The sequence below is a fragment of the Erithacus rubecula genome, assembly GCF_903797595.1.
Source record: "Erithacus rubecula genome assembly, chromosome: 6".
Lineage (NCBI taxonomy): Eukaryota > Metazoa > Chordata > Aves > Passeriformes > Muscicapidae > Erithacus > Erithacus rubecula.
In genome coordinates this window covers 41,044,371-41,069,487 of record NC_136688.1, presented here as the reverse complement: position 1 = coordinate 41,069,487, position 25,117 = coordinate 41,044,371, and the positions used below count along the sequence as shown (strand labels likewise).

Below are 25,117 nucleotides of genomic sequence, written 5' to 3'. Positions count from 1 at the left end.
TTTTCTCTTTTTGCCTGCAAATAAAAACAATCCAGAATCTATAGTGACTAGAGGGATTTCACTGTTGTTACTGTTTGAGGTTTGGATTTTGTGTTTAAAGTGTAGTTACAGGACAATGTTCCTTAGCTCATGTAAGAGGAAGAAATAACCAGAATAATGCTGGCTTTTCCTGCTATATCCTTACCCTTTTTTTATCCTTAAGCATGTTAAACGGAAAAAAAACCCCATGATATTGACACAAAGGATGTTACAAGATGAGAGTAAATTGCAATTCTTAGGGTTCTTTTAATATAGTTTAAATCATTATTTTGAGCATAGATTCAACCAACACCTGTATGATTTGTTTTTAACTTCCACAGCACCCTTCTGGTTGCAGCAGATTTATGGATGTAGTTTTTATATCTAGATAATTTGTAATCAGAAAATGTCAGCATCCTGAAACTCCCAAGCCAGTTTCAAACCAGCTATCCAAGGCAGTAATTAAAAACAATGGGGCAAAAATTGTCAACTGCATTTTTGGTTTTTCATGTGTCCCATTTTAATTTTCATGGCAGAAGTCATAACTTTCAGATAAACTTTTTGCTTTACTGGATCGATTTTCCATTTTTTTGTTCATGTTTGGGTTTTTTTTTTTCAGTTGTACCATTCTTAATATCTGTAGTTCTTGTTTTCAGACAAGAACCTTCTGTCTGAAGTATTAATTTAGTGTGAAATATATGCATTTAAATAAATGTTTTAAGAAATTATTAAATAGAGACATAAAGAAAATTCTAGCCTGCAATGATTTTTTTTTTCCTGTGAGTAAAATGATGGCTTAGTAAAGTCTTCAGTAAGAAAAGCTATAATGGTATCATCCTACAGCAGTGAAGCAGATTAAAGTTGCTAGTGCCAGGACACTCATATAGAAGATTTAGTATTCCTGGCAATTAAAAGTAGCTGCTTAGGACTGAGACAAGTTGATTGATTAATGAATCTGCCTGAAACTGAAATTTCAGTGGTCTGATTTGATATGCTTTTTATATGCTTTTATATCTCTGTAGAGAACAGTTGAGTGAATAATGCAAACAGAAGGTTTTCTATAGCTCTGCAGTTGTGACTCACTGTGAGTTAATAGCACTATTGCTATCCCAGTGTTAATTCTGGTGTAACATCTCTCTAGATTTGAAGAGGCCTTTGATTCTGTTATGGCTGCAATTGACCTTGCTTATTTGGACCCTGCTTCAGAGAACAAGAAATCCTTGGGTTACCACCTCTCAATTTGTGATAGTAGCAGCTGTTTAGAGACAGCACTCATAATTATAGATAAAAAAATATTAGCTTTGTATTAACATACAGATTGTTCCTCTTCTACATACAAAGATGTTATTGGCACTTGAAGATGAGTTGATACCAATTATTCATGGTTCAAAAGCTACGTTAAGGTCTCCAGATATGATCCACTGCTTATAAGAGAGTCTCTATTTTAATAATAAGCCATACATTCTTGTTCTATCCCTTTGCTGTATATAGTTCTAATTCCTTCTTCTCTTCCTCATTCTTCCCACAGAGTTTCTCTCCCCATAGACACCCTTCTGATTAGACCTTGTTCTTCCTTGAACTTGGCTTTTTTCCTCTCAATTCTGTGTATTAAAATGTATGGTGCTTGACATATAAAGGAGAAAGAATTTTGGAGTAAGAGTTTTCTGAAGTTTTCTAAAACATTTCAGCCTTATTTAAACTAAATGCCTTTATTGAAAAAAATCACATTCTGAATGCTAACTGCCAGCCATAGTCAGCTTACTTCAGAAGTGAGAATATCCCAAAGTTCTCAATACTGAGCACTAGTCTCCAAACTTGGATTGCATGCCCCATCAGTAAAAATCTTGTGAGCTTACCCCTCTAATATATGTATATTTATTTATTGACAATAAATACATCTAAATATACAACTTGATGATAAATAAATATACACACCTTTGTAAATTCAACCCCACAGGGCTAAAAGACCTGTGCCTTGAAGACATCTTCATAATTAAACTGTCCTTGAATCAGAACAAGACGATTTTATTTTATCAGTTCAAGGTTATTTGTCTGTGTCACTACCGTTTCTTAATGAAACTTACTAGAACTTAATAAAGCATCTAGGAAGTGGTCCTTGGTTTTGGAAGTTCTTCTTTAGTGACTTTTTTTTTAACTAGAAACCCTAAGGTCCCTCAGGAGCTTTTGGAATCCTCTATAGCATGTGTGCTGGTACATAAGGGTCATTCAAAGGAAAACAACAGAATGCTTTTAACTGTGCTTCAAGATGTGTTAACTGCATCTATGTTCACAGCCCTCCCTCATACTCCTCCTACAGTAGTTTCAATTGGGAATCAACATGGTCCTAAACAAATATAATAGACATGATCTCTCTCCCAGCTCATACCTTAGACAGTTGCTAAGGCAGGGAAGTTTTGGGCTGTCGTCACCTTTTGTATTTTTAAGAAAGTTCATAGGAATACTTTGCGTGGATTTCAGTGCACTTTGTTTGAGCTTCACGTCAGAAGATAGAGAAATATTTTCTTTAGCCATGTTGAAATGAAGCACAGAAAATTTCCCAGGGATGGGGGGAGCCAGGAATAGAACTAAAAGATCTCATTTAAGCTTTAGGGAAAAAAAATCCTCATTCTTTTGATAAAGTCCTCTTGAAAGGCAGTACATTGTGCCTATAATTTTTTTTTTTTGGTAACTTTATAGTTTAGTTTTTTTAGTATATTCTCATATTCAGACAAACTATTCCAATGCAATAATATTTGGATTGTAGAAGACATTACAGCAATTCAGCCAAGTATCTTGTGTATTTAAGCTGTGTATTTAAATCTGTATATGTATCCACTCTTGAACTTTTGAATTCGTTGTAAGGGCGACACTGTAGTAATGTAGTAGGTAATGACAGGTACAGAAAGCTTATAAAACTGATGAGGAGAACTTTGGACTGTTTCTTAGGACAAGTGAAAAGTTAGAAGAAGTTTTCTAGGTGAAGTGTGGGAGATACTCTTAAGTGAATAATCTACATCAAATACCAATCAAAGTGGAAGGGAAATAGAGAAATATCAGGATGAAATGCAAGGAAGACTTATTGAAGGATGCAAATTAGAAGCAAGAATTATACTTATAAAAAAGTTAATTACAGTCCAGACATCATGTTAGAAACAAAAGGAAACTTTTTGTTTTATTCAGTACATTATAGAAATTATAAATTCAATTGTAGAATCTCATTGTCCCACCTTTGGTACACTCAGCATAAAGGACTTGAATATTTTAGTTCATGAAGGAGTTGTAACATTGTAGTTAGTTATTGGCATATTAATCAATCAGCTAGGATAAATAAGATAGTACTGTTGCATTTCACTCATTTCAATCAATAAATATCTCTTCCTAAATCTATTTTCTGATACTTTTCACCAGCAGTAAAAATTACAGCTGCTGTGTGTGTATGTGTGAAAAATCTGTTTGAATAACTATTTTTTCCTCACTTGTCTGTGTGGTATGATAGAATATATAATCTTCATCTCCACCTTAGTATCTGCAGTGTTTTGCAACATACTGCAGTGGTTCAGTGTCAGGCAAACTGCAAGAGATAATGACAGAATGTTTTAACTCATAACCTATATTTTTCCTGTAAGTTTCATTAGTCAAATCTAAGTCACTGTATGTATGTAACTTCAAGGACACTCAATTGGTGTTTACTGATGCATAGCTCAGTGAGATATAATATTTACATGAGTTGTAAGTTAAGCACTGTAAATAAATTGTTTTTTGTATAGCTGCACAAAAGCACAATCTCTAATTTTGCAGACAATGTCCTGAGCTTGCTGTTGATTTTGAACAGTTTTAAACATCTGAAATATATCTGATTTTCTAATAGTTTTAGCTTATAGCTCCTTATTGGATTGCAAGCTTCATATTTAGCTACAAATAAAAAGGGAATATCTGATTGATGAATATCTTTATTTCTACATCTCATCTCTCTTGTTGTCTTTTTCCATGTATTATTCATCTTTCGAGAAGAGCCATCAATGCCTAAAGGTGCCTTTTTCAATAATGCTATTTCTTCTAGTAAAATTATAAATTAACGTGTTCTGTGCACCATGAGAATAATGATTTATTGCTTTAAAAAATCCCCAAGTATTCTGTGGTTACATTAGGCTTTGAAAGAAGATGATAGCAAGATTGTTGTAGCAACCCATGCCACTGTTCAGCTTCATTTATGAACAAAATTTTAATGGGAAAAACTGTTCATAGGATGGATGAAAGGAGCCTGTACTAGGGCCAGTGGCCATCTTTGCTCTGTTGTGGACACAATACATTTTCTGTCTTAATTTATTGCAATGTTATTTTCTGGCACATGACATAAAACATATTTAAGTTTGCACAAGAATTTAATTATGGGAAGTGTACAAATGATAAAATAGATCAACAGAGCTTTTCATATCAATTAAGCAAAGTTACTCTGTCATGGTAAATTATGTCCTGAGGAATGATATAATATGCTATATATGGTTTTTTGTATAGCTGTTTAATATATATTGCTTTAATTTAATTTTTTTTTTTACTTCAGCTTTGGAGAAAACATGCCATTATTTTACATGGAATACTAAATGGAATCATCAGTTGCAATGCAGAACTCGATATTTAAATATGTGTTTGTAAAGGATGACTCTGTACAGGTGTATGTTCTGCCACACCTGTGTTCCAGGAACAGAATTTTGTGAAGTGTCCTGGGGGACAATCGATTTAGGCAGGGGTAGAATAAAGTAAATGCATTCTAGATCACACTAATTTCAGATGTAGCAAGGTCTTTCAAATCTAAAGACCATTAGCACAAATCAGTTCAACTTATTTTACATTACATAGATAGAAAATGTTTGAAAGGACCCTTGTAATCGCAACCTTTTAATTTAGAACAATCATGTCTACAATAGAATCTTAATTACCACATTAGAATGAAAATAAAGCAAAGTCAAGTATAATAATTGAGGGTTTTTTGGTCAGATGGAACTTGGGGATGAATTTCGCATTTCCCACTCCTTTCTCATAGACATTCCTTGCTCCTAAATTTTTTAAATGCTAGTATTACAATACAGATTTTTATCAACTTACATATAATGCTGGAATATGCCCAAAGAAAACATACTGGGCAGCTACTTTTCAACACAAAATTCTTGTATTAATGTTGATGGCAGCACGTTTGGCTACAGTAATCTGTGTGGCAGTCGGATCACTGGACTGAAAGCATACCAAAGAATAATGCAATAAAAAATAAATGCACCAAAACAAAGTGAAGAAGCGATAATTTTGCTAATTTTACAAAAGGATTTGGGAAAAACTATATAGAAGCTAAGAAGAAAGAATAGCAAGTCAATCTCTCAGCTTTTGAAAGAATTAACTTATAAAATTTTTTGCATGTTATCTCCATCTCTTTTAAAGGACTAGTGCTTGGAAATAAGTGTCAATCCACATGCAATCAGAAATTAATGATTAGCTATGAAAAAAGAGGGTTGGGGTGCTCACAGAGAGTTTCCATAACAAAAGTTAAAGGTTAGAGATATAAAGATCACAAATTAATGTCAGTAGAATATTTTATGTAGTTACTATTGTAAATCATTGAGGCTTTTCTTTATGACTATGTAAGTATCAGTATAGTTTATTTCTTAAGGAGGTAAACACAGGTACTTTTGGTTAGCTGTTCTGTACTTGAGTGTTGAGGGAATTGAGAGTCAGAATACAGTCCTCTGACACTGTCAAGGCAGTTCCATAATCTCATAACTCTCCTAATTGTTTGCAAACTCATATCTGAATTCAGTCAGTCTCTGGCTTAGATAAAGCAATGTTCTTCTCATGGAAAACTCATGAGTGAACTTCTGATAGTTAAAATAGCAATAAGCCTGCAGCATGTTTTTTTGTTTTTCCTGCTCTCTATGAGGTTATAAATTTAAGGTTTCTCAGAATTCTAAATATGTTGCAATTTATCAAAAACATGATTTTAATCATAAAAATATGTGAATGAAATAAAAGGGAGAAGTAACTCATGACATAAGCCACAGAATTCCAACAAAATTAATTTCTAATGTGAAATATTACATATGTGCATATATGTGCCAATGTCTATAATTGTCCCACGTGACCATACAAGATATTAGGATTTTATCTTGTAGAGACTGTAAGAAACTTTTTAAATATTTTGTCACAGTGAATTATTTTTCTTAGCACAATTGTTCCATTTTAGTGGGAGGAGGTAATTATTGGCATTCAAAATAGTCTACAGTATTCTACAGTAATTTTTCATATATAATTGCATAGATTTGACAATCAGTTTTAGACAATTTTTAGAGAGAATCTCTGTGATTTTTTTATTCAATTCTAAAAATACACCAGAAGATTTATTTCTGTATAGAAAAGTTTATCTGAATTTAAGTGAATCTTAAAGCTTTTTTTCCCCCAGTCAAACTGTCCTTCTGTGTTCTTGAGGCTGTATTTAGTCACCTCAACAACCCATGCTTGGAAACAATCATATCACTGACACATTTAATCTGTTATTTAATCAGCTGAAAAGGAGTGTTGTGAAATATGTAAGATAAAAAACTCAATTGCCATTTTACAAAGTACTTTTTCTATCAGTCCATGAGACGGGAAGTTGAATTTATAAGTTCCATTTTTCATTTTGCAGAGCTACTAGAGAAGACACACAGAAAAGAGGAAGAAATGGGAGCTCTCCAGGTATATTTTCTGCTCAACTAACTAGCTACATTTTTTGTTTAATTTCTTAAAACTATGGTATTGTATTACAGTATTATGATTTTCTGAACTGCCTTATAGCTTAAATTCAGATTTGGAAATATATGCAGACAAATACAGACCCAATAGCAGTAATACTCACTGATGAGTTTTTTCACTGGGGTTAAATTCTCTGGGCTGTGTTACTTTCTTTTGTAAAACTGAATAAAACTGAAAGTAAGGTGTTCTAAGTAAGTATTTGAAGCCTCTGAAGTACTAAATGTTCATAGTCACCTTCCTGAGAAAGAATGGACTAGTCAGTATTTGCTAGGACCTGATACAATATTATAAATCCTTATTCTGTGTCATCTAGCAGTAAAGCTTTTTGTGCTAAGCACTTTAAATTTGTGCTTAAAAAGTCAGATTTACCCTAAGCTCAGCTTTGGAATAGTATTGAAGCATTACAGTCAAAGAAAACATACTCCTTTTAAATTGAAATGGCCTAGAAAGCAAAATCAGACTGGAATGTCTGAATTGTGGGGCTCAGGAGGCTATGGAGGAGGGTTATGTGTGGATTCTTCAGAACTCAGAAAGAAAAGAAAGAAATTTTTAAGAACAAACCGCTGCACACAATGCCCAATATGAATATAAACAAGTTTACATATGATATGAAGAGTATCAATGAGTCAGCATACTGTAAGTTTACTGAAAGCAGGACATTTGTGAGGGAATTGATGAAGATAAGGCTCATAAGGAAAATGATGTTGTGTATTGAGTTTTGATCATAGGAGTTTGTTTGAAGATAAGCCTTCTCTTCTCATATAATAAATAGAAGGTATTTTGAGGGCCCGAGGTATCAAAGAAGTTAGTGTACAAACAGTTTGATCTAGTAAGAAGCCACAAGTTGCAGGACCCAAAAGTTACACAACACACCAATCCAGCTGTTTCCTGTTCAAAGAAAAATCTTGGCCTGGCTTTCTGGCAGCTCAAGTTCAACAAGGCTGAGAGCTTGTCTGCGCAAGCAGTTTACACAGGTGCATATCTAGTTACATCAATGTAAAAAGATCTCCTTTCATGTGAAGCAACTCTGCATCTGCTTTCATGTGAAGCTTCATGGTTGACAAATTGTTCTAATGATATTACTTCTGATTGAATGAGGAGTAATTTTAGACTGCAGGAAGTTGCATCATAGTAGTGTCTTGCATGGGTATATGTGCCTGCCTAACTGTCATGTTCCTGGTTAATTTGCTTTATTCCTTTCCCAAACTGGTAGGTCCAGTTAAGTGTGTGAATTGTAGTGCTCTGGCTGTTCTTATATTCAAATTCTTGATAGCAGTTTTTTCTCCCTTCAGATATCCATGCTTTCACAGTCAAGTAGTGTATAAATTATCCATGGCAAATTTCCTAATACATTAGATGCTAGTCTTCAGAAAATTAACTGCTGATATTGTAAGAGTTTATTATATTTTTGGAATTTGGCAACTGTATCATGCACTTTGTTTACCATATTTAACAAATTTGTTTAACATTTATTCATTTTGGAAACACTCTTTATTCTATCATTGTAACCATCCTCACTCATTCTTAGACCTTTTTTTTCAAAGTAGTCCTCTTTCACTGAAAAATTTATATCTGGATTGCTGTTCATTATAACCAGAAATTTATGAGATTTGTAAACACCATCTTTTTAATGGTAATGAGTATGTGCTTTGTTGCAGAATCTTTAAATAAATATGAATGTTTGCTACTGCAATTTTATGGAGGAACAAATATCTCAGAATAAAAAATTCTGAGTTTTCAATATCATATGTTTTTGTCATATGTTTGTTCTGATGTACAGAAATAATCTGTATCTCAGACTTGTTTCTAAGGAAGGATAAAGACTTTAGCATGTGATACACTACCTTGACTGAGAAAAAACTGAGTAATATTTGAGTAAGGTAAGAGTTCCTGTAATGTCTTAATGATCACATACTCTAAATGGACTCACCTAAGCACTTGACTACATGTTTTGTCAAATTACTTAAAATACCATACTAGTCAGGATATAGTACCAGAGTACACTATCTTGATTTTACTAACTTCATGTTTTTCTTAAAAATACTTCACAATGGGAAAAGAATGTTAAAGTATATACAATAAGTTAGCTAATTCTGAGTTCTCAGTATTTTGTGCTGGATTAAAACTGACACAAGTTTGTTTCATTTGTTTGACTAATGTCATCCTGTTATTAACAAAACATCATTCAGAGCTATTTCTGGATGAAAGAATAATGATATAGAATTTACTTTTTAGTTTTCTAAGGAAGTGCGTAAATGAAAACTAAGCCTGATGCTAAGATGACAGAAATTCCAAAACATGCTAGATTTACAGTCAGAGATGATAAAAAAAAGAAGTCATTCTTTGGTATTTATAAGAGTAAAATCAGCAATATTGAAAAACTAATGCACTAATTGAAAAAAATATATTGAGTAATTTATTTTCAAATCCTTTCTCACCTTGTTTCTGGGGGTTTCTTATTTTTGGGGCAAATTTCTATTTGGGATGGTATGATGAAGACATCCAATTAAGCACAAGAGTTCCTGCTCAGTTTTTTTAAAAAAACTGTACATAAGAGACCATCAAAACCCCAAAATGAATCCTAGTCATCATTCTTTGACTTACACTGTTTATATTCTTTGCTTTCTAATGGCATCTTGTATTTTGCTTTTAGGAACGTATTATGGCCTTAGAAATGGTAAGTTTTTAAAATTAATTTCCAAGCCAAACCAAATTACATTGCTGATAATTTGTCTAAATTATGAAAATATTATTTATATATATTTTTTATAAGGGTTTCTAACTGCCATTTTACTTTTAAGAGAAGGTGTGATAATTTTGCACTGCAGCTCTCTGCATAGATTTTTACTACGGTACTTGTGTATTCATTTTATGAAACACAGTGTATTTCAGTGTTGTCCTTTTTCTGTACAGTTCACTTCTCATCCCAGCCCTAGGACAAGAAATGTTGTAGATTTTATCCATACAAAAGGTGTAATTTTTCTAACATTTTTAGTGGTTGAAGTCCATGTGATAGATCTAATTCAGTGACTACGCTGTGCTTGGTCTGGGAGGTGCAGGACAGAATCAATTCATCTGCCCATATCAACACTGCAAGGAAATGAGTAAAGGAATGTAATTTTAACCACTAATTAATATAATTTAATATGATATTAAGTTGGAAGAACAAAACTTTATGCCTGTACATGCTGTGAATGCATTTTCCAGATGTCCCAAAGCAGTAAGTCCATCAGGTGGAATAGCTGGAATGAGTTTCAGCTTGTCCTACAGTTTCAGAATCATTCTTCTTTCCTTTCATGTGGGAATGTCCAATAAGACATCACAAATTGTATGTATCAGGCCCATAGTTTCTTTTCATGAGAAATCCAGAAAATTTCATCTGAAGAAATCACTACTGAGACAATATCAATGCTGCAAGTATAAACTTCTAAAATTTATTTATACAAATTATTATTTCATTCTTTCTGATAGTCTCTGCATTTCTGAAAACATTATCTGATTTTTAAAAATGTATTTTAAATGTGTATTCAACATGTTAAAAAAAAAAAAAATCTTTCAGTCATGAAAGGTCCTTTGGAAGTCAGAGTGCTGTGCTGCAACACCTGCCTTGTGGAAACAGGAGGCCAATGCTGACATTCAGTGTCCTGGCACTTCCCATGTGCTGTGTGACTGTCAGGTGTTGACAGAACATTAATTCTCTTCAGGACCTTCTCTTATTCATGGTTTGCTTTCATGACAACCAGTCAGGCAAGTATCCATTGCCATCCATTTCTCACAAATCATGAGTTGAACTGCCTGCTTATTCTTTGTCTTTTCTGCTCCCAGAGCTGTTTTGACACAGGCAGAGGATAGTTGCTTGCAAATACCCCAATGTCATGCAAATTCAGTCTGCATTTTGTGACAAAATCCTTTCTATTTTTTCTGGAGCTTTTCTCCTTTTTGAACTTCCAGTGTATCCTCCTTTAAAAAGGAAAATTTTTAGGTTATTGTTCAGATGGAAGAAAAGGATAACCTATTTATCATACTATCCCACTGTTCTCCCTTTCTTTACAATCTACTCATTTCCACCTCCTGCACTTGCTAGTAAAATTGTTGTAGTGGCGATGTAATGAACTTGCCAACTTAGATAATAAAAAAATTGGGAAAGAAATGTAACACGAACCTTTCAGATTCCATTCAGAGCTCTGAGTGAATTAACCTTCCAGGCCTAGCTTAATCTAACTCAATGATTTTGTGAGTTGCTGCAAACAAGGAAGTCCCTTGAGCCTTGTCAGCTCCTCCTCCTCTCAGCAGTCTGTTTGAGCTGGAAGCTCCATCTCCTGTCTACAGTACCAGGCAGTTTCTTGGGTCTTCTATTTCCTTTGCCAGCTCCTGTTTCCAGAGGAAAGTGCTGTTATTATGAACCTCTTTCAAGATATTACACATTACCTGATCATTCCCTTAAGGAGCCTAAGAGCAAATAGTACCCACTTAGAAGAGGCTTTTGGATATTTTGGCTGTTTTTTCAACCAAATCAGTTTTGATTATGATTCAGTAGATTGGTACACCACTTCTTGCTCTAGTTGTGCAGGTCAGGAGCAGAAGAGCAAGGTTTGTTAGACTCACTAGTGGATATAAAAGGAGTTAAAGAATCTAGATATTTTCTGGAATAATCCTTCAACTCTTTAGAAATGCCAGAGGAGCAATAGGTATACAGGCAAAACTGAGGTTTTGAGTATCTAGAGATTGTGTTTTGTTTGGCTTTTTAATTTGGTTTAGTGCTGTTAATTAAAGTGAATTTAATTATTTCATAGCTATTAACAAGTAAATATCGTAATTACTTTAGTAATCAATGATATAGTCTGACATTTTGAAAGAATTAGTATTATTTGTCTTTAAATAAAATAAGTTAATTTATTCTTGAGTACACTTTAGTTATTACATACAAGATCTGGCTCTGTATTATTTATAGAGAAAGATATATGGCTTTTTGGGAAAAAAGTCTGCATTCTATTCTCAGATGAGACTACAATGAAAAGTGTATTTATTTCTCATAAAGAGGTCAGGATGCATTTTGTAGGTGCACACCGCTACAGTGCTGTGCTTGGGATTTTAGTGGGTTTCTATAAATATGTACTGTTCTTTGTGAGCATAAGCTGCAAGTTATGTTCCTCTGCCTTACCTCATACTAGTCTGACAGAGAAGACTGCAAAATTTAGTTTGAAATCAAGCAAATCCTGAAGTTATTCCATTGAACATATGCATTCCATATACTTAGATCAATAAAACAGCTTGTTGCTTTCAGTAGAGAACTCAGAACTGAGGTTACCACTTTCTTAGAATACTTGGATCAGACTTTTCTGGGCACAATTCAACTTTTTGTAACAATGTCCATAAATCTAGGTTAACTGTAGTAATGCTGTAAGTATTCAGCAAAATTGTTATTTAATATGAATTTTCCATTCAGTATGAACATTTATGCATTTTATTGTAATGCATTTTTATGTTCAAGAAAGTGAGGTTTTGAATACCAGTAAAACAAATTTCTGTCTGCATCCACTCAGCAATGTAGAAGTTATTAGATTATTCTCCTGTAGTATCAGGCTCAAATTTACATCAGTTTTCTGGTTTATCATCCAATTTAAAAGAAGAATTGGAAGGATAACAATACCAAATGCATTTTGCAGAGAGATTATAGGACTGCCTGACACCATCCATTTTTATGTGTTTGTTCTCCCTCTCTCTGTCTCTCTCAGTGTGCCTTCCATCAATAAGTAAGTCTTGCTGTTAGCTCATGAGATTATTTCATGATTTTCATACCTTGCTGGTATGAATGTTGAGGAAATTCTGAATTGAAGGGTTAATACTTTCTTTTCCTCTTGCTTTGATTCTGTAGCATCTTGCCAAAACTACCATTACATCAAAGGCTTTCTGGTTCTCTCAGAACACAGCCATTCTTTGATCTTATAAAAATGACCAGGAGCAGTTTGAGATCCTCTGTCCTGCCTGCCTCGCCCTTTCCTTTCCTTTCATCGGCAAGCCAGTGTATCACTTCCCTTCACTGGGCTTCCCAGAGTCTTTCCTCTGCTCATTACCACCAAGTAACTTCTACTTCCTGAGGGTGCTGGCAGCCCACTGATTCTTTCCTCCTAATGCTCAGCTTTCTCTTCCCTTCTTCCTTGATGTTGTCTTCTTACCCCACAGATTTACTGCTCTTGTATAATACCCAGCTACTTGTCCATCCTCTGCCCGCTAGTATTTGGTGTTTCACTTGTTCTCTCAGGTTTTTTTTCTAATACAGTCACATCTAGTTTTCCAGCCCTTGGAGTGAAAAAGCATTTCCTGTGTTCAGATGGAAGCTCCTGTGTGAGTGACTGCTTGTCACTGGGCAGCACTGAAAAGAGCCTGGCTCTCCTTTACACCTTCCCTTCAGATACTTGTGCACATTGATGAGACCTCCCATTTCTCCACATTAAACAATCCCAGCTTTCTCTCACAGGGGAGATGTTCCAGTCCCTTAAAAATTTTGTTGGCCTTTCCTGGACTGGCTCTTGTATGTCTCTTTTGTACAGAACTCTGATCTGGAAGCAGCACTCCAAATGTGGGCTGACTAGAGGAGAGGGATCACCTCACTTGACTTGCTGGCAGTGCTCCTAATGGAGCCCCTACATGGTTTATCTAAGCTCCTTTCAAAATTATTAAAATGTGTCCCACATGTTGCAAATATTGAACATTTTGGCCAAAGTTTAATAAACCAAAATCAGTTTTTAATTAGAGAAAGTAAAAAAAAATCTCTAAATCAGGAAAATCCTTATTGCAAAAGACTTAGGTTATCTAAAGTACTTTATTTCAGTTGAACTAAGAGTAGTAGTATACAATGTTCTCATTTTTTTTAACATAGTAGGAAGATGCATGTAAATGTAATTTTAAAGAAAGATCCTGTGAGTTACATGATTCTCACGAGAAATCAGAGAATCATGGAATCACTGATGTTTGGAAAGCCCTCTGAAACCATCACGCTCAACCTTTGACTGAACACCACCTTGTCAACTAAACTATAGCACCAAGTGCCATGTCCAGTCATTTCTTGAGCACTTCCAGGGATGGTGACTCCACTCCTCCCTGGGCAGCCTGTTCCAATGTCCTTTCAGTGAAGAAGTTCTTCCTAATGCCCAACTTGAACCTTTCCTGGAGCAGCTTGAGACCATGTCTTCTTGTCCTGTCACTTGCCTGGGAAAAGAGACCAACCCTCACCTGGCTACAGCCTCCATTCAGTCAGTTGTGGAGAGTGATAAGGTCCCCTCTGAGTCTCCTTTTCTCCATGACAAACAACCACAGGTCCCTCAGCTGCTGTGGAATGTGTATCTGAGTTCTTCTACAGAATATAACTTGATAAGACATAGATATGTGCTTGCTTTTTTTTTTTTCTTGGTTTGGTTTATATATCACAAAATAAGTTAAATTTTGTTTGACAGCAGCCTATTGAGAATGTTTCTAATGTCCTGCTAGGTCCTTCATTTTAGATTTAAATGCTTTATGTTTGATCTAGTTATAACCTAGTAGGTTATAACCTATCTAGTTATAGCCTATAATCTAGTTAGGAGCACAGGCATCAGTTACACCTATTGATGCCACATCAGATTTTTTTTTCTCACAGTATTGTGCAGCTTTTCATTAAAATAAGGAAATCCATAAGGAAAACTCCTATTTTTTTTCTACTCAGACACTGATTTGCTGTGAATCCTTGTTTACATCACTTTTCTTTGTATTTTAATTTTTCTTACCTGAAAAAACTGAATGATATTTCTTCTTTCCTATGAAAGCTGTGTTAATTGAATTTTTGCCATTCTTTCTGGAAATATTGATGAAATACTGTTAATATACAAACCTATAACATTAATTACATGTAAAGATTTTTAGCCTGCAATGCTTCATAATGTTAAAGATGAACAACAAGGAAGTCTTTACATCTTTTGAGAATATGTTCCCACTAACATTACTCTCTAATTCTTGTGTTATATTTCCTTTAGTTTCCAGGAATTATATCTGGATGTATATGATCAAAATCTTAGTGAACTCTAAAGAATAGATTCTCAAAAACTAGTCCTATGGAACCCCAGAGAACGTGGAGCACTGACTGATGATTTACAGAAAGCTGGCTTGCCAAAACACAACAGTTTTCTGCATGTTTCCAGCTGCTAGTGTGCATCAAACAACTGCAAATTCATAAAATACTTTCCTAATATTTTCCCATGTAAACAATTCCCCTAGTTAGCCCAGAGATATCATGTACTCATGAATGAGAGAAAAGACAGTCCATGTCATTGCAAACAGGAAAGGAAGCATTCATGAAGTTCCTTTAATTAAAATGTGGTCCACCCCATGCAGAAACATCTGGAATCTAAATTAAATGTTCAAGTAGTTTGACATTGGCAATGCTTTGTTAGCAAATGCCATTTGTTTTTCATTAGTGTAGTTTTTGATTAAAAAAAAATCTTGTTCAAACTCTCATGAAACAATGTAATAACAAAAAAAAAAGCCATTGAGCATTGAAATTGTAATTTGATAAAGTTACATGTGTTGCCTAGCTTTGTATAGGTAATTTGACTTCCTGACATGCTGACATCATCAAAATGGTGGTATAATTGGGGTCATGATATACATGGAGTATAAAGAAACAAAATACATTTTTTTGTTTTCTCCGAAAGTTCCCAATCTACATATGATGTACTATTCACAGAATGCCCCAGATATGAGTTTGCCTGGCATATAAAAGTCAGCAGAGCACCTCAGGTCTCTTAAGCAAAACCACCTCCTTAAAAGAAAAGTGTTATTTATTCATGGAGAGCTGGAGATTGAAGTTGGTAGTGCATAGTTTTACACATCTTAACAAGAAAAGCAAAGAATACTTTTAAACGTGCTGGATGCATCATATTCTTGCTGTTTAGGTACTCAGTACACTAAAGTCATTTAAAATTAAAGTCACTTTAGGTCACCTCTAACATTGTGTCTTTCATTTGAATTGTAGCTACCTGCTGACATGCATTGCAGTCTGTTAAAATGACGTTGCATTTAATCTTTTTATGGTTATTCTTTGAGGATTAGCTAGCTGGTCCTGAAATCAACTCTCATTTTTAGAAAAAATATCTGTGCAATACAGATAGCCATTTGTTTTCATGTACTTCAGAAAATAAAGGAGTACTCTACTTGAAAGTCAATGAAGTTTGGTTTCTGGTTTATGTTTGTGTTTTCAGTATATCGACTATAAAGGCAAACTTAGGAGTACTATATACAAACCTGCTTTGATTTATTTGCATTTAGCATTGCAGCTTTGAGACTAAAAATAGAATGTGTCTGATTTTGATTTAGATCTGTCCCTTGAGACAGTGTGAAACCGTCTATTACCAAGAACACATCAGTATAGGAGGATTAACTGTTCACATGCAGTTTAAACATCAAAGTGTTTGTATGAAGTCATGGAAATAAGTAATTTGTTTTGTCATTCTCTGTGAAAACACAGAACTCCTCTTTTAAAAGTAAATAGTCTTTATTTTTAAAAAAGAAAGATTAGTAGCACTCAATCTATTGAAGAGAACTTCTGTTAAGTAAAATGCCATTAAAGCTGCCTCAATCAGTACAATGGGCCTTTTTTCCTCTTATCAGTACCATCGGTGCACTGGTCAGTACCTGTTGTTGCTTGTTATACATGAGCAGACAGATGTGATTGCTGTTCTTTAGGATTATTTGTATGCATTATGGCATACAGCTTTCTGATTTCTGGGAAAAAAATTAGCAGTACTTAATTGCCCTCTCTATGAGGTGCTTCTAACATCCTTTTTCACATTTTATCTGTGTGGCTAAATCTATCTTTTTAATAGAATAGAGTACAGTCATGAATGATACAAGTATGGCATTTGAACCATCTTTAAGAGGTTGCTGTGAATTTCATTGATTACCAGACCATTTCTGTGGGCTAGCTAAAAGCCCTTTTGCCATCTTTCCCTCACATTCTTCAATGTATTCTTTCATTACCACCTTCCTTGTTGAACCCCCCCCCCACAACAAACTTGGCTTTTTTTCTGCTTTTATTTGCACATCAGTACCATGCTTTTCTTTTTTTCTTTTTTTTTTTTTTTTTTATGGAAAAGTAACACATCTGTCCCTGAAAATGTTAATGTGTGAGTTATCCTACTCAAGTCTCTCAGACTGCTCAGAAGTCCATGAGAATTTTAGAATAAAAAATGAACCATTCTGGTCAAGACCAAAGGTCAGTCTCGCCCAGCTATAGACATCACAACAATGGCCAAAGTAAAATGCTTAGGAAAGACTGAACAGGACTGACATGTATAGTGTTTCCCATTCATTTGTTCTGATTCCAGCTGTTCAAAGCTCAAAGGCTTCCAGACTTAGATGTAGTTTCTGTGAATTTGGAACCATTCATGAACTTGCCCAGTTTTCTGCTTAAAGCCATATAAAACTTTCTATCTTTATGTGACTTCTGATTTTATGCAAATTGGTCATTAGTGCCCTCAGGTATCTCTCTTCCTGGCTGAAGAGTCCTGTTCTTTAGAGTATTGTGTTTATAATTTCTCACTTGGAAACAGGACTCCATAGCTTTGAAAATTCTTGTTCCTTCTCTGACCTTTCCCTATTTCCCTTCTGAAATAAAGATTCACATCTGCACTCAGCAGTCAAGATGCAATTGGATTTATGATCCGGGACAGTTATGTTCTCTGGCTTTTTTATCCTTTTCTGATTATATTGAGTGTTGATTTTGCTTTTCTGATTGATATTGGCCACTACATTAGCAGATTTTTGATAATATGTATCGCTGCCACATGATCTGCTTCTTGAGCAGCAATAGTTACCTTGGAGCCCATAATTTTGAATGTGAAGTTAGATTTAAACTTTAGGAGTCTAAAACACCTTTCAGAAATCCAAGTAGCATATACCATTTGTTATTCATGAATCTCACAAAGCCAAATAAACAAGGATTGAATGTGCATCTAACCAAAGGGCTGGTCTTCTGTGTTCAAGATTATATTTAATAATATAACCAATAAGGACTAGCAGAGAAACAGCTAATTTCTTTTTCCTCTACAAAAAGAGCATGAAATAGAGGGGATATATTTAGAAGACACTTTGAAGAATAGATGATTAACATCTTCCTTAAATCCATTCACAGTCAATGTTTACATGAGGTCTTGGCTTTTAAATTAGAGAAGGAATTGAAAAATGGGATGGCTTAAGGCATGGGCTTACACCTACAGCATGAGTTCCTTTTTTTAATGAGAACAGATCACAGGTCATCTGTATTAAAACAAGGTGGGGAAATGGATAGAGAAATATATCTATATGCATAATATTTTTGCATACATATGATTGCAGGAACAGAAGAATGACTCCCATATCCTCTACCTAATTTCGTTTATTGTTACTGAATATTGATACAAATTTGGTCCAAGTTAGCTGCAAATGAATCCCATTGTTTATGAAATTTGATTTTTGTTTGTTGTGAATATTTCTTAAAACCTTATAAACATTTGGAGCTAACAACAAGGCAGACAACATTGCTTTTAAACAGATGGTGTGTCTTTATTTGGGTTACTTTGTTCATTTCTGATTCTCCACTCCTCACCCCTAGTCTCCATCTTTTTGAAGTTGATGCCACTTGTGCAGAGAGGCTCCCATTGATTTTTCTTCTGCTGTTGTGACGGAAAGTTTTAGTCTCTTCAGGTCTCAATTCTAGGATATAAATGGAATGTTTTTCATGGTGGTCAGATTGAGATTTTCCAGAACTAGTAACAGAGCTTTTGTAGTTAAGGGCAAATTAACTTGGTTTGCCCAGGGTTTACAATGTAATATTTAATTTCAGGATTGGTGGATTTTTTTTGTTCTAAGATTTTACTTTAAAGTGCCAGGGCAGTAATATGGTTAATGAAGCCCATTACTGGCAGATTAAATACCAGACTAGCAGAACCTTATCCAAAGAAGTGTGATTTTTAGAATTGTGGAGGAAATACTAACTGTTGTTCACAAAGTACAAACAGTTCTGGTTTTACTTACTCTTCAGCAAATAATAGAAGGGCAGCCTTTGAGAAGCTGCAGAGGCATCTGGCCTGTGGGACGTGACTGTTCTTTGTGCACGATCAACCAACTTCATCTGCATACAAAACCAAAACCATGATATTTATTTTCTTCAGTTCTTTGCAGTTTGCAATAGATTACATTTTCTGCGTGATGGGTGTGAATGTGAAATCTTATTGTTGAATCCAACCCTAACTCTCCCTAGAGTGGTAATTCATTTTTCAGTAGTACATACCATATGCCTAATCTTAAAATAGGAAATTTTATTGTTCTATATTTATCTAAGTTCTCACTACATATATTTTTATTTAAAAAAAATTAGAATCACAGAATTGTGCTGAGTTGGAAGGGACCCACAAGAATAATCGAGTCTTACTGCTGTCCCTGCACAGCACCATCCCTAAGAGTCACACCATGTACCCAAGAGCCCCTTGGTCAATCATCCATGTTGGACAGAGGCAAAGAATGCATTAAATGCCATTGTCTTGTCTCTGTCCCTGTTTCTAAAGTGACCATCCTCATCCTGTAAGGGGACAAGGTTTTTTTTACACTGCCTATTGCCATTAATATATTTTTAAAACTTGTTTTATTGTCATCCACGTTTCTGGCCAGCTTCAACTCCAGAACAGCTTTGATCCCATGAATTTTGTCCCTACAGTGACAAGCAGCATCTCTATATTCTTCCCATATCAGTAATGTCTCTTACTTTAGTCCCTGGAGACTGCAGACTTTCCTGTGACCTGCATATCAGGCCATTCATTTGCTTTAGAAAGGTGCTTCCTGTGGGGGTTATTCCTATTACAACTACCCTTCATTTTTATGTTAACAGAGGTCTTGGTGCAGGGTACAGGTGGTGGTGTTTTAGGAGGCCTCACTATCCCAAAAAGACCTTCATCCACCTCATCAGTCTGGCCTTCTCGTTCCAGAGCCTCACATGTGTTGTGGAAGGTGCCAGTCCTGCCTGTTGAATTCTGAGAAGGTGGAGGAACCTTCCTCCTAGTACATGCTGTGACCTCTTCCAGCCTTCATCTTTAACAGACCCTTGGCTAACAGTCCTTTGGCTAATTTCCCTGCAGGGTTCTGAGGCCATCTGCTTCTCCACTATAATGGAGGTTCATGACTTCTGAGAGTCTTGAGACTGTGAGACTGAAAATAATGAGTCTCTCTTTTGCTTGATGGTCAAACACTGTGTAGCCTGTTCAGTTCCTCCTGTAGCTCCTTCACCTGGTGACCAGCTCCTCAAGCACAGCTCACCTGTTGCAAAAGAACAGTGAGCCCCAGCCTCGTGCAGAGGCATCAGGCACTGCTGGCAGCCTCTGACCTGGAGCTCTGTCTCCCATCCGGGCTCCGGCTGGCTGGAGCCTCTGGCATGGCTGCTGCAGTGAGTCCCACAGCTATGTGTCATTGAGCTTGGTGCAAGGCAACACTCTAACTGGGGAAACTTGAGCTAGTATGCTGATAAGACTGAGCTATTTAATGTGTGAGATGGCTGAAAGATTGGATTATTTTTAATGATTTGTGTTCTGTTCTTTAGAGTACCCGAGTAGCTTTAAACCACCTGGAGTCTGTGCCTGAGAAACTGAGCCTGTTAGAAGATTGCAAAGATATTGAAGTGAGAAAGATTTCATTTGATTCTCTCAATAGTTGTAAAATATTTTGGTTAATTAATATTGTCTATGAATAATATAAGTTGCATATGTACATACTATATAGACAGAAATATACTGAAACTTATTTTCATGTTTATAGGATCTTTCATGTTTTAGGATCTTTTTGAAGTTATAAATTTAGTTCTATGCTCCATAATGTAGGCAGACATTGATAACTGGGCATAGCAGGTTATGTGTTAATTACTGTTTCAGAATATTTTTATTGAGTAATAAATTCTGATATTGCACATTAAAAATGAAAATTTTATAATTAAATAAATTGTGCCGGTTGTTTCAATATTTGACTTTATGAGTGAAGATGGATGATCTTTACAACTTTTTATTTTGTTTTTACATAATGACAATACTTGTCACTTATTTTCTCAGCACCACTATCCAATCAAGATATGTTTGAACATAGTGGGACATCTTGACAATAGTGGTGACACACTGTCAAGAGTGATAAGGCTCAGATTAGATCCTCAGTGGCTAAGTGGCTAAACCCTTTACTTGCCCTTTCCTTTACTTTCCATCTATGAAATGGGTGGTTTAATAAAAAGGATTTGTATCTTCTTTCCACAATATAAATTATAAATCAGTATTAAACCCTAGATCAACAAATGCATAATGATTTACATTTTGTTTGATAGGCGAAATTTCTTAATATGTGGTTGTCATAAACATTTCAAAACATACTTGTTTGGAGCATTGTTTATTTGGTATTCCTGCATGAGGTCATCAGTTAATCTTCACCATTTTATTACTGTCATCATCAACAGATTTGGTAATGCAAGTAATGATTAAAATGTTTGGGTTTTTTCTGAACAGTATTGTTGAGATGTATAGTTTTAATTTCACATTTCAGGTATCCCCAGAAGAGCTTTTTTGCTCTGACAGAGGTTTGCATTTACCTTCTGTTTCCGCTAACGGAAAAATTTTGTTCTCAGCAGGCATCTGCAATCTCCTTCACACCTGCCTCTCTCACTTAACACTGCTATGAAATTACAGTCATTTTTATAACTTAGCCAATGTTTGTGAGATTGGAATGCAAAATCTTTGTTTTCAATTGGGCTCTGTCCTTCTCCATCATGCTTGATTTTTTAAAGATAGTTTTTTTAAGATGAGTCCCTATCAAAACAGTGTTTTGTTTAAGAAATAATTTATTATTTAAGAGAGCTAAGCTTTATGCCTTAGCTTTGAGAAGGATGTCAGTTTGGAGCTTCATTACTGTTTCCATTTGCAAATAAATAAAATATTGGATTTTTTTGGTACAATAGCTAGCAAGTTCTTGCTTCAGTTTTTTCATCGGAAGGGAAAAGGAAGGAGAAAGTAAGTTTTGATAAACCTCTCAGATTGTCTAGGAGATTTGTTTGATTAACAAACTAATGATAAGTGTATATTTAGCTGGTTCAGGGAGAAGCATTATCTTTTTTATTAAAAATACTGTTTTGTCCATAGTCTTAGAACCCTTTTTCCCCCTAGTTCTTGTTTCTGTAGTGTTGTAATTAATTTTACGCCATTACAGAATTTTTGTTAGAAGGTATGGTATTGCTGAAGTTTGGAAAGGTTTACAAGAAAATCATTCAACAGTTAAAGATAAGGCTATTTCCATTTTCATCTACATGTATTTTAACATTATTTCTCTGTACAGAACGTTATGCTTTTGTATGGTCCCTGTAGTTCAGCCTCTGAAAGTTAGTACTTAATTTGTTCTTGCTGTGTTGAAAATCCTTGACGATACCTTTGTTGACAACAGTAAGAATTTCTAGCTACTTTTCACGTTATGAAATCATCTAAATCTTTTAAATGCATTTCTAGGAGTCCCGTTGCCGAAAGGAGATGATTGAGGAGAGGTATATGAAGTATAAAGAAATAGTGAGTTCTTTGCAGCAACAGCTGGAAGATTCAAAGCAAAGAGTCAGGCGAGTCAAGGTATGTGTGTGTACTCCACTTTTGTGTCCCAGTTACTTTCAATCAGCAACACAACCACAAACACAGTACAAACACAGACTCAAATCATACATGAATGCTTCTGTTTCATGTAGCAGCCATGGCTGATGGCATGGCAAGTATATTGACAGGGCATGAAATTTGGTAAATTAAGGGTTACCTTCATTGCCATGGATACTTTCCAAAAACCTTTCAACTTTCACAGAAGGGTATCTTACTTACTGTGTCTCACTACTCTAAAGTGGTTGCCTGCTTTGTCAAATTGCTGTCTACAGCAATTTTTAAATTGTTTTATTCAGTTTTCTCTTGTCCTTTCAAGTAAAAGATATAGAAATCTGTTTCCTCTATAAAAAGGTTGACTAATTTATAAATCATATGTAGTAATTTTTCAGTAGCTGATATTTGCATTCTTTGCAAATGATTATGTATGATGTCTTATTCATACATAAATGAAATCCAGGCAAACAGAAGGGAAGCAGTTTGCTAAAGGTCACTCACTGGACTTATAGCAGTGCTAAGCATGAATAACTAATTCACTACAATACAAATCCTGTGCTCTTCTGTGGAAACTTGGCCTGTAATTAGTTCAACTGGCCAATTATATCATGCTTTCTTTCCCTCATTAGCTTGTTCATTGCCATATCACTGTCATTGTGATAGCATCTTACTTCAGCAGAACTATGATTTCTTATGAAAGTGATTAAAGTAAGTGATCAGACCTGAAGAGTCATACTAGTATTTCTGCTACATATCTCAAATAATTTTCTTCAGCAATGTATCATGCTTGTGTCTCTAAGCAATTGAGCTCAAATAAAGGATCACACACTCTATCAGAAAGAAGTTTGTATTCCCCAACTTATCTGCAACCATCTTCCTTCTGTAAAACGAGAACATACTTACAGTATGTCTTTTTAAAAGTGGAAAAATATATACAGCATGTGTTAGTTTAATAAGTTACTGTTGTAAGAAGATATTAAGTTACTTGAAGGAGCCATCTTGCTCTTCTGTAAGAAGGAATTGAAAGGAGGAAACGGGCACAATCAGTTTATTGCTGATGATAATTTTCAGTATCTTCAATTTCTCTTCCCTTCACACAAGCATTACTAAATCAGTAGCTACTGAAATTTGGAAAACACTGAAAAGCTAAGTGGAATGCAATCAGCTGACGGTGAAACATAACATTGCACTAAGCTGACTGAACTTACTGAACTTGTGTGATTTGAACTCAGTAATCAGAATCCAGTACAAAGCTGATTCCAAAACAATTCTCTTTCTTTAGACAACTGAGAGCATTTAATGGTTTCCATTTAGTCAGGCCTAATTGGGGTTTTGCATGACATACAGTACTCTTTGCTGTCACGGCTGTTGCAAATGGAACAGAATGTTCAAAACCAAGTAACAGACGGGTGCTAATCTGATTTCAGTGATCAGGCTAGCTTAGACTAAAAAAAAAACTTTTTAATGCTTGCCTTTTGTGCCCTCCTTTGAAACTAACTCAAATGCCTTTTTTTTTTAATTTTATTTTATTTTACTGTTTTTCAGTTGGGAGTCTCTAAAATTGATTGCTGGAAGAGTGTAGGTTTGAGGACATCAGAGTTGATTCTTTCTGATATTTTTGGTTCACACTGTGTACATAGTGCCCCTGCTATACAAAGTAGACAGATATTTGATAGGTGATAAGAAAACCCACATTTCTTATAAAATTTTTACATTGATCATTTTAGATGAAATTACTTCTGGAATTAATCCTTCTCTTCTGTTATGTTTTTCTTTCTAGCCTTTCTTATAATACACTTGTTTCAGCATGCTTGCCAACATTGATCTCAGACAGGCATTATCTAATCTTGTGTCCCAGCCTTTTTTCATTTTAAGGAGGAAAAACTAAACCAAAGTTGAATGTTTCTCTAGAAGTGGGGTTTTTTTCTTTCTTTCTTATGATTTCTTTTGCCCCTACTTGATCTTCCTACTCTTCTGTAGTCTTGTCACATGGCTTTAAAACACGTGTTGCTTAGAAGCCCTGAAAAATTAAAATTTCTATTTGTATGTGTTAAAATGGAAGATTTCCAGTAATAAAAGTAGGCCATAGGCTGGCAGAATACCAGCAGGTACATCAATCTTGATTTTTCAACTAAGAAAGGGCCAAATAATAGTAGATAAAGTCAAAATTGGGGGAAAACCCCATAAATATAACGTATAAAAAGAAAATAGCAACAGAAGCAAAATTAAATCAGAAAAACTGAGGAAAATATATACATATTTAACATAAATACATATTTTGATGTAGAGATACAAATATTTTAGGAGAGTTTCACTGCCACAGGCAATTGACCATCTACTCAAACACAACATAGAGATGTAATTGTCTGTGAAGCACATGACAAAAGGCACATTCTATACATCGATATTAATGTAAAGAGAAAGCCATTTTGTATTGCAGATACTGGTAAAAGCACCTTTCTTGTTTAAAAGCTCTTCTTTTAAAACATTTCTGGAAGCAGAATGGAAAGACAAAAACTTTTTTTATTCTTTAAAAATTGTTATTGTGCTATGAACACTTTAGGTGTTAAGTCTCTCATCAGCACATAAGGGGATTAATATGGATAATTCCCATTAGTCTTAATAGAAGTAAATCCTTCTTCAGTGATGAAACAAAAGCT

At 34.9% G+C, this 25,117-nt stretch overlaps 1 protein-coding gene across 2 annotated transcripts in view; it reads left to right on the top strand.

Annotated features, from left to right (window-relative positions):
- The window catches only part of CEP128 (centrosomal protein 128), a 100,138-nt gene that overhangs the window by 61,380 nt on the left and 13,641 nt on the right, over positions 1-25,117 (top strand). For both annotated transcript variants that reach the window (XR_013774555.1, XM_079308054.1), the window contains 4 exons: positions 6,689-6,738; positions 9,449-9,472; positions 20,396-20,473; positions 22,329-22,442. Coding sequence is in view for 1 of the 2 variants with exons in the window: in XM_079308054.1 (XP_079164180.1) it covers positions 6,689-6,738; positions 9,449-9,472; positions 20,396-20,473; positions 22,329-22,442 (266 nt within the window). In the remaining variant the exon portion in view is untranslated. The remainder of the gene's footprint in view (positions 1-6,688; positions 6,739-9,448; positions 9,473-20,395; positions 20,474-22,328; positions 22,443-25,117) is intronic.